General features: G+C 37.6%; 1 protein-coding gene across 9 annotated transcripts in view; it reads right to left on the reverse strand.

Moving 5' to 3' along the window:
* LOC126108756 (zinc finger protein 99-like) overlaps nt 1-13,085 on the reverse strand; it is a 126,501-nt gene that overhangs the window by 44,023 nt on the left and 69,393 nt on the right. For 5 of the 9 annotated variants that reach the window (XR_007523621.1, XM_049914102.1, XM_049914104.1 and 2 more), the window contains one exon: nt 7,723-7,794. Coding sequence is in view for 7 of the 9 variants with exons in the window: in XM_049914102.1 (XP_049770059.1) it covers nt 7,723-7,794 (72 nt within the window). In the remaining 2 variants the exon portion in view is untranslated. Of the gene's footprint in view, nt 1-4,456; nt 4,529-7,722; nt 7,795-13,085 lie in introns of all 9 variants that reach the window. The other 4 variants (XR_007523622.1, XM_049914103.1, XM_049914105.1 and 1 more) reach the window with 1 other exon arrangement.

Below are 13,085 nucleotides of genomic sequence, written 5' to 3' on the forward strand. Positions count from 1 at the left end.
TTCCATGGAACTCACTATAGCAGAAACCTATCTTGTACATTTATAAATCCTTTTTATACCTGCCACTATTATTGTTGTCATTACTACTGTTATCACCACCACATTAGTGGCAACAGCTGTAATGCTACTAGTACTGTCATTATTAACTTTATTAGTTCATAGTCAGTGTTACTTACATTGCCACTTCACACACTCGTATCATTTCAATACGATTTGTCATATTAAAATTGTTGTTTCTTAGATAACTATGATGTATGTGGGAAACCCTGGTCCAATGCAAAAGAGACCTGATGGCCCTTGTCAGAATAGGATAAATAAATAAATAAATGTCTTGGTGATTGGATTATCTCTCCTGGATATTTAATGTATGTGTGATACTTCGTCATATCAAGTTATAATGGAGAGATTATCTGTAGGCTTCCTGTCCATTACTGAGTTTTCTCACAGATGATATGTAGACTAGTTTTCTTTGACATTTTATGAAGCTTCTCCAGGACAAGTTTGGCTTCTATACAGTGTCTTAGAATAGAGAGTGTCTACAAAAGCCATACACCTCATGTTAATGCTCTGCTCTTTTTTAATTTCGATTTGGATTCCCTTGTCTCCTTCCCATATGTCTTCATAACTTTTTCAGAATTATTTTAAGTTGGAGTGGATCGTGGATCTCTGGCTGCACACTGTTGTGCATTTCAAATGCTTCTGAAATTTTTCCAATCAGTTTAATGTCTAGTGTTGTACCCATTTATGTCTATTGGGTAACTGCCACTGTTTTCCTGTCGATTTTGAATTCCTCTGACATACTGAATCAAGTCTTTTTCTGTCAAATCATAAGCCTTTCTGACACTTGGCATAGCTTGCCACAGTATTTACACATCGTCATCTTTGCAAAATTGACTTTGGTTCCCATATCTGCTCTCTACACGATTGCGTTTGCAAAATCGTGCCTTATACTCTCCTATTAATAGGCCTACTTGTTCGTCCAGTTGCCTTCACAGGGCTTTTTAAGGAATTTTGGACATAACTGGATGCAGTGAAATTCTCTGTAATTATTCAGACTGGTTTTATCTACAGAATGAGATTTTCACTCTGCAGCGGAGTGTGTGCTGATATGAAACTTCCTGGCAGATTAAAACTGTGTGCCCGACCGAGACTCGAACTCGGGACCTTTGCCTTTCGCGGGCAAATGCTCTACATCCCCCAGCCTGTGGCTAAGCCATGTCTCCGCAATATCCTTTCTTTCAGGAGTGCTAGTTCTGCAAGGTTCGCAGGAGAGCTTCTGTAAAGTTTGGAAGGTAGGAGACGAGGTACTGGCAGAAGTAAAGCTGTGGGTACCGGGCGTGAGTTGTGCTTCAGTAGCTCAGATGGTAGAGCACTTGCCCGCAAAAGGCAAAGGTCCAGAGTTCGAGTCTCGGTCGGGCACACATGGTTTTATCTCATTTTTATGAAGAGGATCAATTAATGCACATTTCCATTCTTCAGTAATTTTTTCACTTTTATAAATATTTAACATAATTCTGCCAGTTGCTTGTGTGAGATTACTGTTGCTCACTATCCATATCTCCATACTTTTACTATGAGTTTCTGTCTTCTGCACATGACTCGTTATTTTGCAAAGTACCGATTTCCTTCAGTTCCTCAACAGATGATTTTTAATCAGAATTGTTTTGCTTCCAAAACTAATTGTTCTTTCAGAGGCACACAGTCGAGAACTGAGTGAAAGTAATAGACAAAAACTGTTATTTTTATATTAGTTTCAAGTGACCCAGTTTACACTTTTTTTTATAGCCTTGAACATTCTTTTGTATACTTCTAAGAATTCCTGCCATTTTCTGGGGTTTGTTACCACTTAAAGTTTCCAATGCTTGTTCCCCTGCATCTACTAGACCCTGATCATAGGCAATGTTCCACTACCTGTGTTCTCTCTTCCTTTGTGGTTAGCATAATCTCATAATGGTTTTCAGTATGTCTGCAAGTTTGTTACAATTCATGGTATATGAATGAATAATTTGTTGAAAAATGGATTAATGATGAGTGATTTATTCATGTGTGTTTCTTTCCTGACAGGTTGCAATCTAATCTTTATATGAAAGAGACGTTGAAAGGACTAAAAAAATTACTCTCTCGTTCTTACACTGAGAATTTTTGTATCCTTACTGGTTATAACAACATGATCTATCTGAAACTCACGTAAAGCGGAGTTCAGAAAATTCGATTTTTGTAGCTTCTTTGCAGGTTTAAATTGTGTGGTTGTGATTTTGATCTCATTTTCCCAGCTTTATCTCACCATTTTCATATATTCTCTTTTGAACTCCTGTTTTCCAAAATTTTTTTGTTGGAACATACGCATGCTTGACAATGGGATATTCCACCAGTCAGACATTGAAGCAATTCAGTGGCATGCTTCTAGATTTGCTACTATTAGCTTTCATTAGCACACATATGTTATGGATATAGTTCAGGTACTCAAACAGGAATCCTTGGAGGGCATATGACGTTCTTTTTGAGAAAATTTAGGGAACTGGCATTTGAAGCAAACTGCAGATGTAAATGTTGTTCAGTGTGAATTGTAAAGGAAACATAATGAAAGTTTGTGTGTCTGATTTGTACACTAATATTTGCCTGTAATGTATCAAACTTTGTCTATCCTCCGTAACTGTCGGAGATAGACAGAGCTTTATTTTTCTGTTTACGTTTTTTAATCTAGTATCTTCTGTTAATTCTGAAATCATCTGTTTGTGTACACTGAAACACAAAACTATTAATAGGATTTAGTGATTGTAATATTCTAGAAGAGAGTTTAGATGTGTTATAATAAATTGTGAGTTTTGACCTAACAATGGGAGGAGATCAATTATGTAAGGTTGCTGTTGGGTAGTATACAGTCATGGATGGTAAACATGGACAACTCTTTTCCCTGGTGCATTGTGGATTGTAAAGATAGTGGACGAAATTGAATTAAAATTTATGCATTCCAGATTAATTTTCCCCACAATAGCACGAAGGCAGCAACATTCAAATGATGCAGAGGCACATTTACTAATGGAAGATTTTATGAAGCACAATGCCAACAACTAAGTTAATAGTCCAAGGTGCCGATCTACCTCTTATTGTGAACTGACGTAATGTGGGAAAATATCAGAGCAATGACAGTAAAGGAACACATTTGCTAAATGAATTGATTTCAATATTGAACACATTCTCTAAAGTGAATACCATATGCAAAAACTATTATGCCTGTGCCCCATAGAAAATTATTATTACACCACACATATACAACAGAATGAAGCCTAACAAACAAATGCTTAATTTGGGGAGAGAAAATGTGATGCAGGAACCAGTTATGCCAGATTCACTCTTTTTTTATATACCATATGCACTGTCCCTAGCATGATAATTTTTTTCCTTGACTGGTATGCTTGCACGATCACCAGACATCAATGTGCCTGAGGGTCTTTACAGACACCACAAAGACAAGAGAAATTAGGGCTTGTATGGAGGCAACAGATAGTTGCCTTTCCCTCAATCTGCTTGTAACCGGGGAAAGGAAAAGAAATGATTAACAGTGGTGGAACATACCCACCGTCATGTACTGTACAATGTCTTGCATAGTAAGTCTTCTGATTAGGTTTTTCAGTACTCTACCTTATATTCCCCAATATTAAGTTATGTCTTTTTCCTGTGAGAAGTTTATGAATCTAACCATCCACTTTCTCTTACACAAAGTGGACAAAATTAATACCACAACATTTTATTTTACTGGATTAAATTTTATGCTTCATACAAGCAGGTCTTATCGAAGCAGTAGATAATTTATTCAGACCTGCTATGACTTCTACGGTGAGGTAATACACGGATTTATCTGCATAGGTCCTAGAGTTTTTCTGTGACTGACAAATCTATATGTAAATCAGCATGTACCACTGTGGTAGCCATACTGTAACTATTCTAAGAACAATGTAGCAAGGGTGTTCTATCACATACAAATTGTATCACACTTCACTTCATACCTTTGGCACCTTTGAAAATTTTTGGTTCAAACTGACAAATATCAATCATTCACTGAAAAGATGAATCATGTGCAATGAACTCTTCTGCAATGCATGAATCATAAGTTACTGAAAGGAAGAATATTTTTCAAATGATCTGCACTCTCGTGGTTTAAACTTATACAAAATATTTAACATTCAGAAGGGTCAGTGAAAATATGGTTAAACACATTGTTACAAATTCTGTTCAGATTCTATTCAGAACAATAATCAAATAACAGTTGCTAATCCACAATAAGTGGAATAGCACAACAGTACTGTAAAATCATTAATTACATTTATCTCAAGAAAACTCATAACCTGTGCCTGTCTCACAGTAATGCATTCCTTACATTAAGCAATTACACAAACCACCCTACATGCAATAAATCAGAGATGCAAATGCTTACAGTATTCTCAGTTTTACACACCTCCAAATTTAGTTCAGGATCCTCCTTGATAAAATCATTTGGATGAGAGATTACCAAGTTATCTTCAAGACACTGAAAGAAAGAAAAAACTCTCAGTTAAAATCCTTATACCTTTCTGTACTTATGACATGGCTCTCAATATTTCTTTTTTTTAATAAATATGATACAAGTTTTCAGAGATTTGTATCACGTATACACAAAAAATTTTAAAAAATATATTTTAATGAGCAGCTATTCTGCCAACATGCATCTCCATAATTTCACACTGTGCCATACTGCACTAATTTTACACATAATCAGTCATTACATAGCGTATTTCACGGTGCTTACTGAGCCCTATCCTTCCTTTGGTAACCTGACAGCTTGCCCGTAGCAAGAAGAAGGAGAGTGTGCTTACTCCCTGTGCATTAACATAGGATTGGAAAGGCGGCGAGCCCAAAAACTACAATGAAATGAATACCCCTAGCTCCATACAGGCATTGATGGAGGTCAATGGGGACAGCTGAAATTATGTGCCCCAATCAGGACTCGAACCTAGGATCTCCTGCATACATGGCAGATGCTCTATCCATCTGTGCCACCAAGAACACAGGTGATAGTGTGACTGCAGGGACTTATCTCTGGCATGCCTACCACGAGACCCACATTCCCAACCTATTGTCCCACACTATATTCATAGTGCCCTACCCACTAATATATTCATAGTGCCCCTACCCACTAACTCATTACTCGCAGCTTTTTGCCAAATCCCGTAAGAGTTCAGGCACAGTTTGTGCATCCACATAGAAGAAGATGGTCAAATGGCCAGTTAGCCCTTTCGGACATGTCTGAAAGAACAGGTACCATCTTCATATACCCAAGAACTACAAGTAGCGCTGTCACTTGCAACTCAAGCTGACATGTAATCAGATGGCATTTGTTGCTTCTGCCTCAACTTATTTTGAGAGTTTGTTTACGGACTTGTGAGTGAATGGTTAAGAGTTGAAGGCTGTGATTATAAAGAGGTGTTGAGAGTTATACGTAGTTACTGGTATTTATAGTAGAAAACGAACAAAACATGTCCACATTTTTCGATCCAGTGAACCGATGTGGCTGAAGAGAAACTAAAGGTAAATATTTTGTAGTTCTCCAAAAATTTTCAAAATGGTTGACAGAAATTCCTGGGAAAGACAATCTGACTCCGAGTTGTTTTGTGTGCGATTCACATTTCAGTGAGGAACAGCAAATGTTTATCATCAGTAAATAAGTTGAAATTGTAAGACAAGGGCAGTCTTAAAACCAGAGTGGCTCAGTGGTTCCTTATGTATTTCCCAGTTTTCTGAAATATCTGTCGAAAATATTACACAAAAGAAAATCGTCAGTCAAGCACTCGCTAAAGGGAAGCTGTGGAAGGAAGACAGTAAACAAGCTGCAGTTTCAATGTCTGCCAGTGCTGCTTCTGCTAAAGGAAAATGTAGGGTGCAGATCAGTACTGAACGGAGTAGTAATCACATGAAAACAATGTTGATGTGCCAGGAACTAGAAATTGGTCCAATTACGTGATAAATTAAGGACAGCAAATGCCAAAATCAATCTCTTCCAGAAGCAAGTCTCAGATGAAAACCATAAGATGGCTCAGTCGAATGTCCTACATTACTGTACATTCAGTAAAAACAGAAAATCATATTTGCCACTATGTTAAAGAAATGCCAATTTAAAAACAGCAAGAGAATGCACTATGTGATGTGACAATGAATTTACTCTGGATAGCATGCCCTTGAAAATTAGAAGCTCAAAGGATATAGACATGGTTTGAGGCACGCATTGTTGCAACAACCTTCTGAAACATCTCCAAAAGTAAATAATCTCAATTGCTCATATGAAATTAACCAAGAGGCTGTAGAACAATTAAGAATTATTTTCGGAAACGACAAAATGAAAACAAAGACATGCTGATTTTTGATGAAGTAAAGCACAAGGAAAGCTACATTTCAATAACACTTTGCTGAAAGTTTGTTTCGTCAATTTATGGGTATATACTTCAGACAATTGTAGTAATAACTTTGCCTATCATTGCTCTGGTGTTCCTATCTGTTGCTCTGATGCATGATCGTATTCATCCTATTTTAGTATACTCGAGTCACAATGCCACTCCCAGTGATGTCTAGCATATATTGATTCAAGTAATTATCCAGCTAGAGCAAGCCAGAATGACACTTGTTGCATTCACTTCTTATGGCGCAGTACACAACTGAATAAAGAGGTCCAGCAGTGTCTAGGAATTACTGGCATAAAAACTAAAGTTCCTTGATCAACATCAAACGCAGTTGACAAGACCGGAAGAATATGGGCATTTTCGTACACTATTCGTGTCATAAATTGAATAAAAAGGGGTTGATATGATAAAAGTGATGTACGTTTTAACGATGGCATCATCAACTACAATTATCGACCAGATAGTTCTCCAGGATCAACAGGATTATTCATTAGATAGATAAATAACTTAGTGGACACACTTATATTCTCTTGGTGATGCTTTGCACAAAACGCACAGGCTCACGAAAAGTTAATGAAATGGGGAGGCATTCTAACTATACAGTAAAAGCTTTTGTTCTGAAAGAACACACTGGCGCTACGAGTAACTACTAAAATACCTTCGAAATACCTAAATACTTATGGAAAAGAGGTTGCATTTCTCTCCCAACAGCAGCATCATTTCGGTATCTCTACGTCTTCGAGTTGAAAATCGTCACCCATCAGCAAGACTACTTCTGCTCGGACAAGTTACAATTTGCTGGCCAGTACATTCCTGTAAAACTTTCATTACCTCTTGCAGAAACTGAACATAAATGTGAATTTTCATTGACATTGTACGTAAGACAAACACAGATGTTAGCTGGATATTTGCAACAAAAGCACTAATACAGGGTTTTGGAGCAGAAAACGTATTTGAAAAAACCCTCTGTATTCCATATAGTATCCACAATGTAAGTCAGTCTGCTGATTTTTCCATTGTAACACATACTTCTGTGGGTCACAAGCAGACCAACTGACATCTCACGGCAGAACTACTGAACTAGGGCAGTCAGCACGTTTCCTCTTCTACTCACTATCGTTTGCCTGCAGTTACAGTACTGTAAAATCATTAATTACATTTATCTCAAGAAAACTCATAACCTGTGCCTGTCTCACAGTAATGCATTCCTTACATTAAGCAATTACACAAACCACCCTACATGTAATAAATCAGAGATGCAAATGCTTACAGTATTCTCAGTTTTACACACCTCCAAATTTAGTTCAGGATCCTCCTTGATAAAATCATTTGGATGAGAGATTACCAAGTTATCTTCAAGACACTGAAAGAAAGAAAAAACTCTCAGTTAAAATCCTTATACCTTTCTGTACTTATGACATGGCTCTCAATATTTCTTTTTTTTAATAAATATGATACAAGTTTTCAGAGATTTGTATCACGTATACACAAAAAATTTTAAAAAATATATTTTAATGAGCAGCTATTCTGCCAACATGCATCTCCATAATTTCACACTGTGCCATACTGCACTAATTTTACACATAATCAGTCATTACATAGCGTATTTCACGGTGCTTACTGAGCCCTATCCTTCCTTTGGTAACCTGACAGCTTGCCCGTAGCAAGAAGAAGGAGAGTGTGCTTACTCCCTGTGCATTAACATAGGATTGGAAAGGCGGCGAGCCCAAAAACTACAATGAAATGAATACCCCTAGCTCCATACAGGCATTGATGGAGGTCAATGGGGACAGCTGAAATTATGTGCCCCAATCAGGACTCGAACCTAGGATCTCCTGCATACATGGCAGATGCTCTATCCATCTGTGCCACCAAGAACACAGGTGATAGTGTGACTGCAGGGACTTATCTCTGGCATGCCTACCACGAGACCCACATTCCCAACCTATTGTCCCACACTATATTCATAGTGCCCTACCCACTAATATATTCATAGTGCCCCTACCCACTAACTCATTACTCGCAGCTTTTTGTCAAATCCCATAAGAGTTCAGGCACAGTTTGTGCATCCACATAGAAGAAGATAGTCAAATGGCCAGTTAGCCCTTTCGGACATGTCTGAAAGAACAGGTACCATCTTCATATACCCAAGAACTACAAGTAGCGCTGTCACTTGCAACTCAAGCTGACATGTAATCAGATGGCATTTGTTGCTTCTGCCTCAACTTATTTTGAGAGTTTGTTTACGGACTTGTGAGTGAATGGTTAAGAGTTGAAGGCTGTGATTATAAAGAGGTGTTGAGAGTTATACGTAGTTACTGGTATTTATAGTAGAAAACGAACAAAACATGTCCACATTTTTCGATCCAGTGAACCGATGTGGCTGAAGAGAAACTAAAGGTAAATATTTTGTAGTTCTCCAAAAATTTTCAAAATGGTTGACAGAAATTCCTGGGAAAGACAATCTGACTCCGAGTTGTTTTGTGTGCGATTCACATTTCAGTGAGGAACAGCAAATGTTTATCATCAGTAAATAAGTTGAAATTGTAAGACAAGGGCAGTCTTAAAACCAGAGTGGCTCAGTGGTTCCTTATGTATTTCCCAGTTTTCTGAAATATCTGTCGAAAATATTACACAAAAGAAAATCGTCAGTCAAGCACTCGCTAAAGGGAAGCTGTGGAAGGAAGACAGTAAACAAGCTGCAGTTTCAATGTCTGCCAGTGCTGCTTCTGCTAAAGGAAAATGTAGGGTGCAGATCAGTACTGAACGGAGTAGTAATCACATGAAAACAATGTTGATGTGCCAGGAACTAGAAATTGGTCCAATTACGTGATAAATTAAGGACAGCAAATGCCAAAATCAATCTCTTCCAGAAGCAAGTCTCAGATGAAAACCATAAGATGGCTCAGTCGAATGTCCTACATTACTGTACATTCAGTAAAAACAGAAAATCATATTTGCCACTATGTTAAAGAAATGCCAATTTAAAAACAGCAAGAGAATGCACTATGTGATGTGACAATGAATTTACTCTGGATAGCATGCCCTTGAAAATTAGAAGCTCAAAGGATATAGACATGGTTTGAGGCACGCATTGTTGCAACAACCTTCTGAAACATCTCCAAAAGTAAATAATCTCAATTGCTCATATGAAATTAACCAAGAGGCTGTAGAACAATTAAGAATTATTTTCGGAAACGACAAAATGAAAACAAAGACATGCTGATTTTTGATGAAGTAAAGCACAAGGAAAACTACATTTCAATAACACTTTGCTGAAAGTTTGTTTCGTCAATTTATGGGTATATACTTCAGACAATTGTAGTAATAACTTTGCCTATCATTGCTCTGGTGTTCCTATCTGTTGCTCTGATGCATGATCGTATTCATCCTATTTTAGTATACTCGAGTCACAATGCCACTCCCAGTGATGTCTAGCATATATTGATTCAAGTAATTATCCAGCTAGAGCAAGCCAGAATGACACTTGTTGCATTCACTTCTTATGGCGCAGTACACAACTGAATAAAGAGGTCCAGCAGTGTCTAGGAATTACTGGCATAAAAACTAAAGTTCCTTGATCAACATCAAACGCAGTTGACAAGACCGGAAGAATATGGGCATTTTCGTACACTATTCGTGTCATAAATTGAATAAAAAGGGGTTGATATGATAAAAGTGATGTACGTTTTAACGATGGCATCATCAACTACAATTATCGACCAGATAGTTCTCCAGGATCAACAGGATTATTCATTAGATAGATAAATAACTTAGTGGACACACTTATATTCTCTTGGTGATGCTTTGCACAAAACGCACAGGCTCACGAAAAGTTAATGAAATGGGGAGGCATTCTAACTATACAGTAAAAGCTTTTGTTCTGAAAGAACACACTGGCGCTAAGAGTAACTACTAAAATACCTTCGAAATACCTAAATACTTATGGAAAAGAGGTTGCATTTCTCTCCCAACAGCAGCATCATTTCGGTATCTCTACGTCTTCGAGTTGAAAATCGTCACCCATCAGCAAGACTACTTCTGCTCGGACAAGTTACAATTTGCTGGCCAGTACATTCCTGTAAAACTTTCATTACCTCTTGCAGAAACTGAACATAAATGTGAATTTTCATTGACATTGTACGTAAGACAAACACAGATGTTAGCTGGATATTTGCAACAAAAGCACTAATACAGGGTTTTGGAGCAGAAAACGTATTTGAAAAAACCCTCTGTATTCCATATAGTATCCACAATGTAAGTCAGTCTGCTGATTTTTCCATTGTAACACATACTTCTGTGGGTCACAAGCAGACCAACTGACATCTCACGGCAGAACTACTGAACTAGGGCAGTCAGCACGTTTCCTCTTCTACTCACTATCGTTTGCCTGCAGTTACAGTGTTGTTTCCTGCATCCACTGAACGACTTTTCCTTAATATTTTATTAAATCCCGTGTCTATTTCATCCTGTTTGTATTTGTAACGTTAACACATTCTCATGCTCACAGCTCTGGTTTGAATATTTTCTGGTATATGACACTGTTCCTACAATGTCATTTCCAACACTTTTTGTTTTTCCTTTCTGTCCAGACATCAGAGTCTCAGAATGGACCAAAGATGATGAGATTTTCTCTCAGTTGTGTTTACAATACTTAAGAACTCTGTTTATAAACCAACCCTGGGGCTGTGACTAATATAAGCCTAAATTTTAGTATTGCTGGACACACTACATTAAGTAACAATCATTTTCATAGTTTCAGATTTTTGAATGTACTAATGCTGCCTCATTTAATATCCAGCTGTAAGTCTGTGCCCACACATCAAAACTTCTCTAGGGTTGTAAATCAAATTCCCATTATGCACTGGGTCACTTTGCACCACGCCTGAGGGAAGAGTCAACACATCTGGCTTCTTAGCGTTTTCGACTACAAACCTCACTGTTATTTCATGTGCCCTATCAAGTTGGGATCCTTGCTATTTCCATTAATCTGTCAAATATTATGTTGAGCATTCATGGTGACAAGTAGAATCTTCTCCCAAATCAGTACGCATTTTAAACGTACAGGTCATCATCTCTCCCATATCTGTACCTTTGCTCTTGTTTCTGTCTGTCTCCTCAGTACACCCACTAACTTTTCTGGATTTCTACACTCCCTCACATTGTTGTGTAACCTCTGTCTGTGACCATTGTCCTGTGATGGAAAAATCTATAAATGCTGAAAAAATGTGTTAGTTACATTCCTTGCACTTCTCCCATTGTCTCGTAATATGGAGGCTCATTGAGAAGTAATGCTGCCAAATATTTTTATTCTGTTCTCAATATCAATTGAGGTATTACTTATCCTGCACATTACATGGTCGAGTTCCCATTTCACTGATAACTTGCAACACTACTATTATGCAGCTTTTAATTGTAGTGTGTAACATTGCAGTGTGTAATGGAACTATGTCACTGCATGAGAAATAGTGTGTTCTAGTCAAGTTTGTAAATGTCAAAATGGGCCTTCAATTGAATCCACAGAAGAACAAATGCAGTGCATTGTTTTCACTATATCAACGTCAGTAATGTCCAAACATTCAGTTGTTCACACTCATAATGAAACAGACGGAGCCGCTAACCTCAGCTCAAAGTGGACGGCTGCATAGGCCAACACTTAAAGACATCTTTGAGGAATTCAGTCTTATAGTGATGAAGTGGTGCAAGTAGAGATGAGGCTGTGGCTCCATCAACAGAGTTCAACAGCCTACAGGACAGTATCAATGAACTGATCACTCACTGGGAGAAATGTTTTCATTGCCAATGTGGCTTTGTTGCGACATAAATATGTAGAGATGAAGAATAAACATGTAGAATGTTTATGAAATTTTATCCAAAAATCTGTATACGTTTTCACATAAATTTGTAGGCATTACTTTTCAATATGCCATCATAAATGTGATTAAAAGTTCACATTGCTACCCACTAACATCCAATTGCTCCTACAGTTAAACTGTGCATGCCACTTTATAGCATGTGTCTGAGTATTTGTGATACCAATACAACTATTTTTCAACCGTTACCCACAACACAGAGGCAATATTGTAGAAACATGTGACGATTGCAAATACAGTTTTGTAGTTCAGGTGCTTGTGAATGCAGTACTTGTTTAAACAGGTGTCAGGAAGCATATGTCATTTAGACATTACAGTCATGTTGTTCGATACTGGAATAAACATTATGTCACAGTTTTCTTACGAAGTCCTGTGCAGATTGATGTATAGCATATACCGGGTGATCAAAAAGTCAGTATAAATTTAAAAACTGCATAAATCACGGAATAAAGTAGATAGAGGGGTACAAAATGACACACATGCTTGGAATGACATGGGGTTTTATTAGAACCAAAAAAATACAAACGCTCAAAAATGTCCGAAAAATGGTGCTTCATCTGATGAGAATAGCAATAATTAGCATAACAAAGTAAGACAAAGCAAAGATGATCTTTATAGGAAATGCTCAATATGTTCGCCATCATTCCTCAACAACAGCTGTAGTCGAGGAATAATGGTGTGAACAGCATTGTAAAGCATGTCCAGAGTTATGGTGAGGCATTGGCGTCAGATGATGTCCTTCAGCATCCCTACAGATGTCGGTCAATCATGATATACTTGT

This window comes from Schistocerca cancellata, chromosome 11 (assembly GCF_023864275.1).
Source record: "Schistocerca cancellata isolate TAMUIC-IGC-003103 chromosome 11, iqSchCanc2.1, whole genome shotgun sequence".
Classification (NCBI taxonomy): Eukaryota; Metazoa; Arthropoda; class Insecta; order Orthoptera; family Acrididae; genus Schistocerca; species Schistocerca cancellata.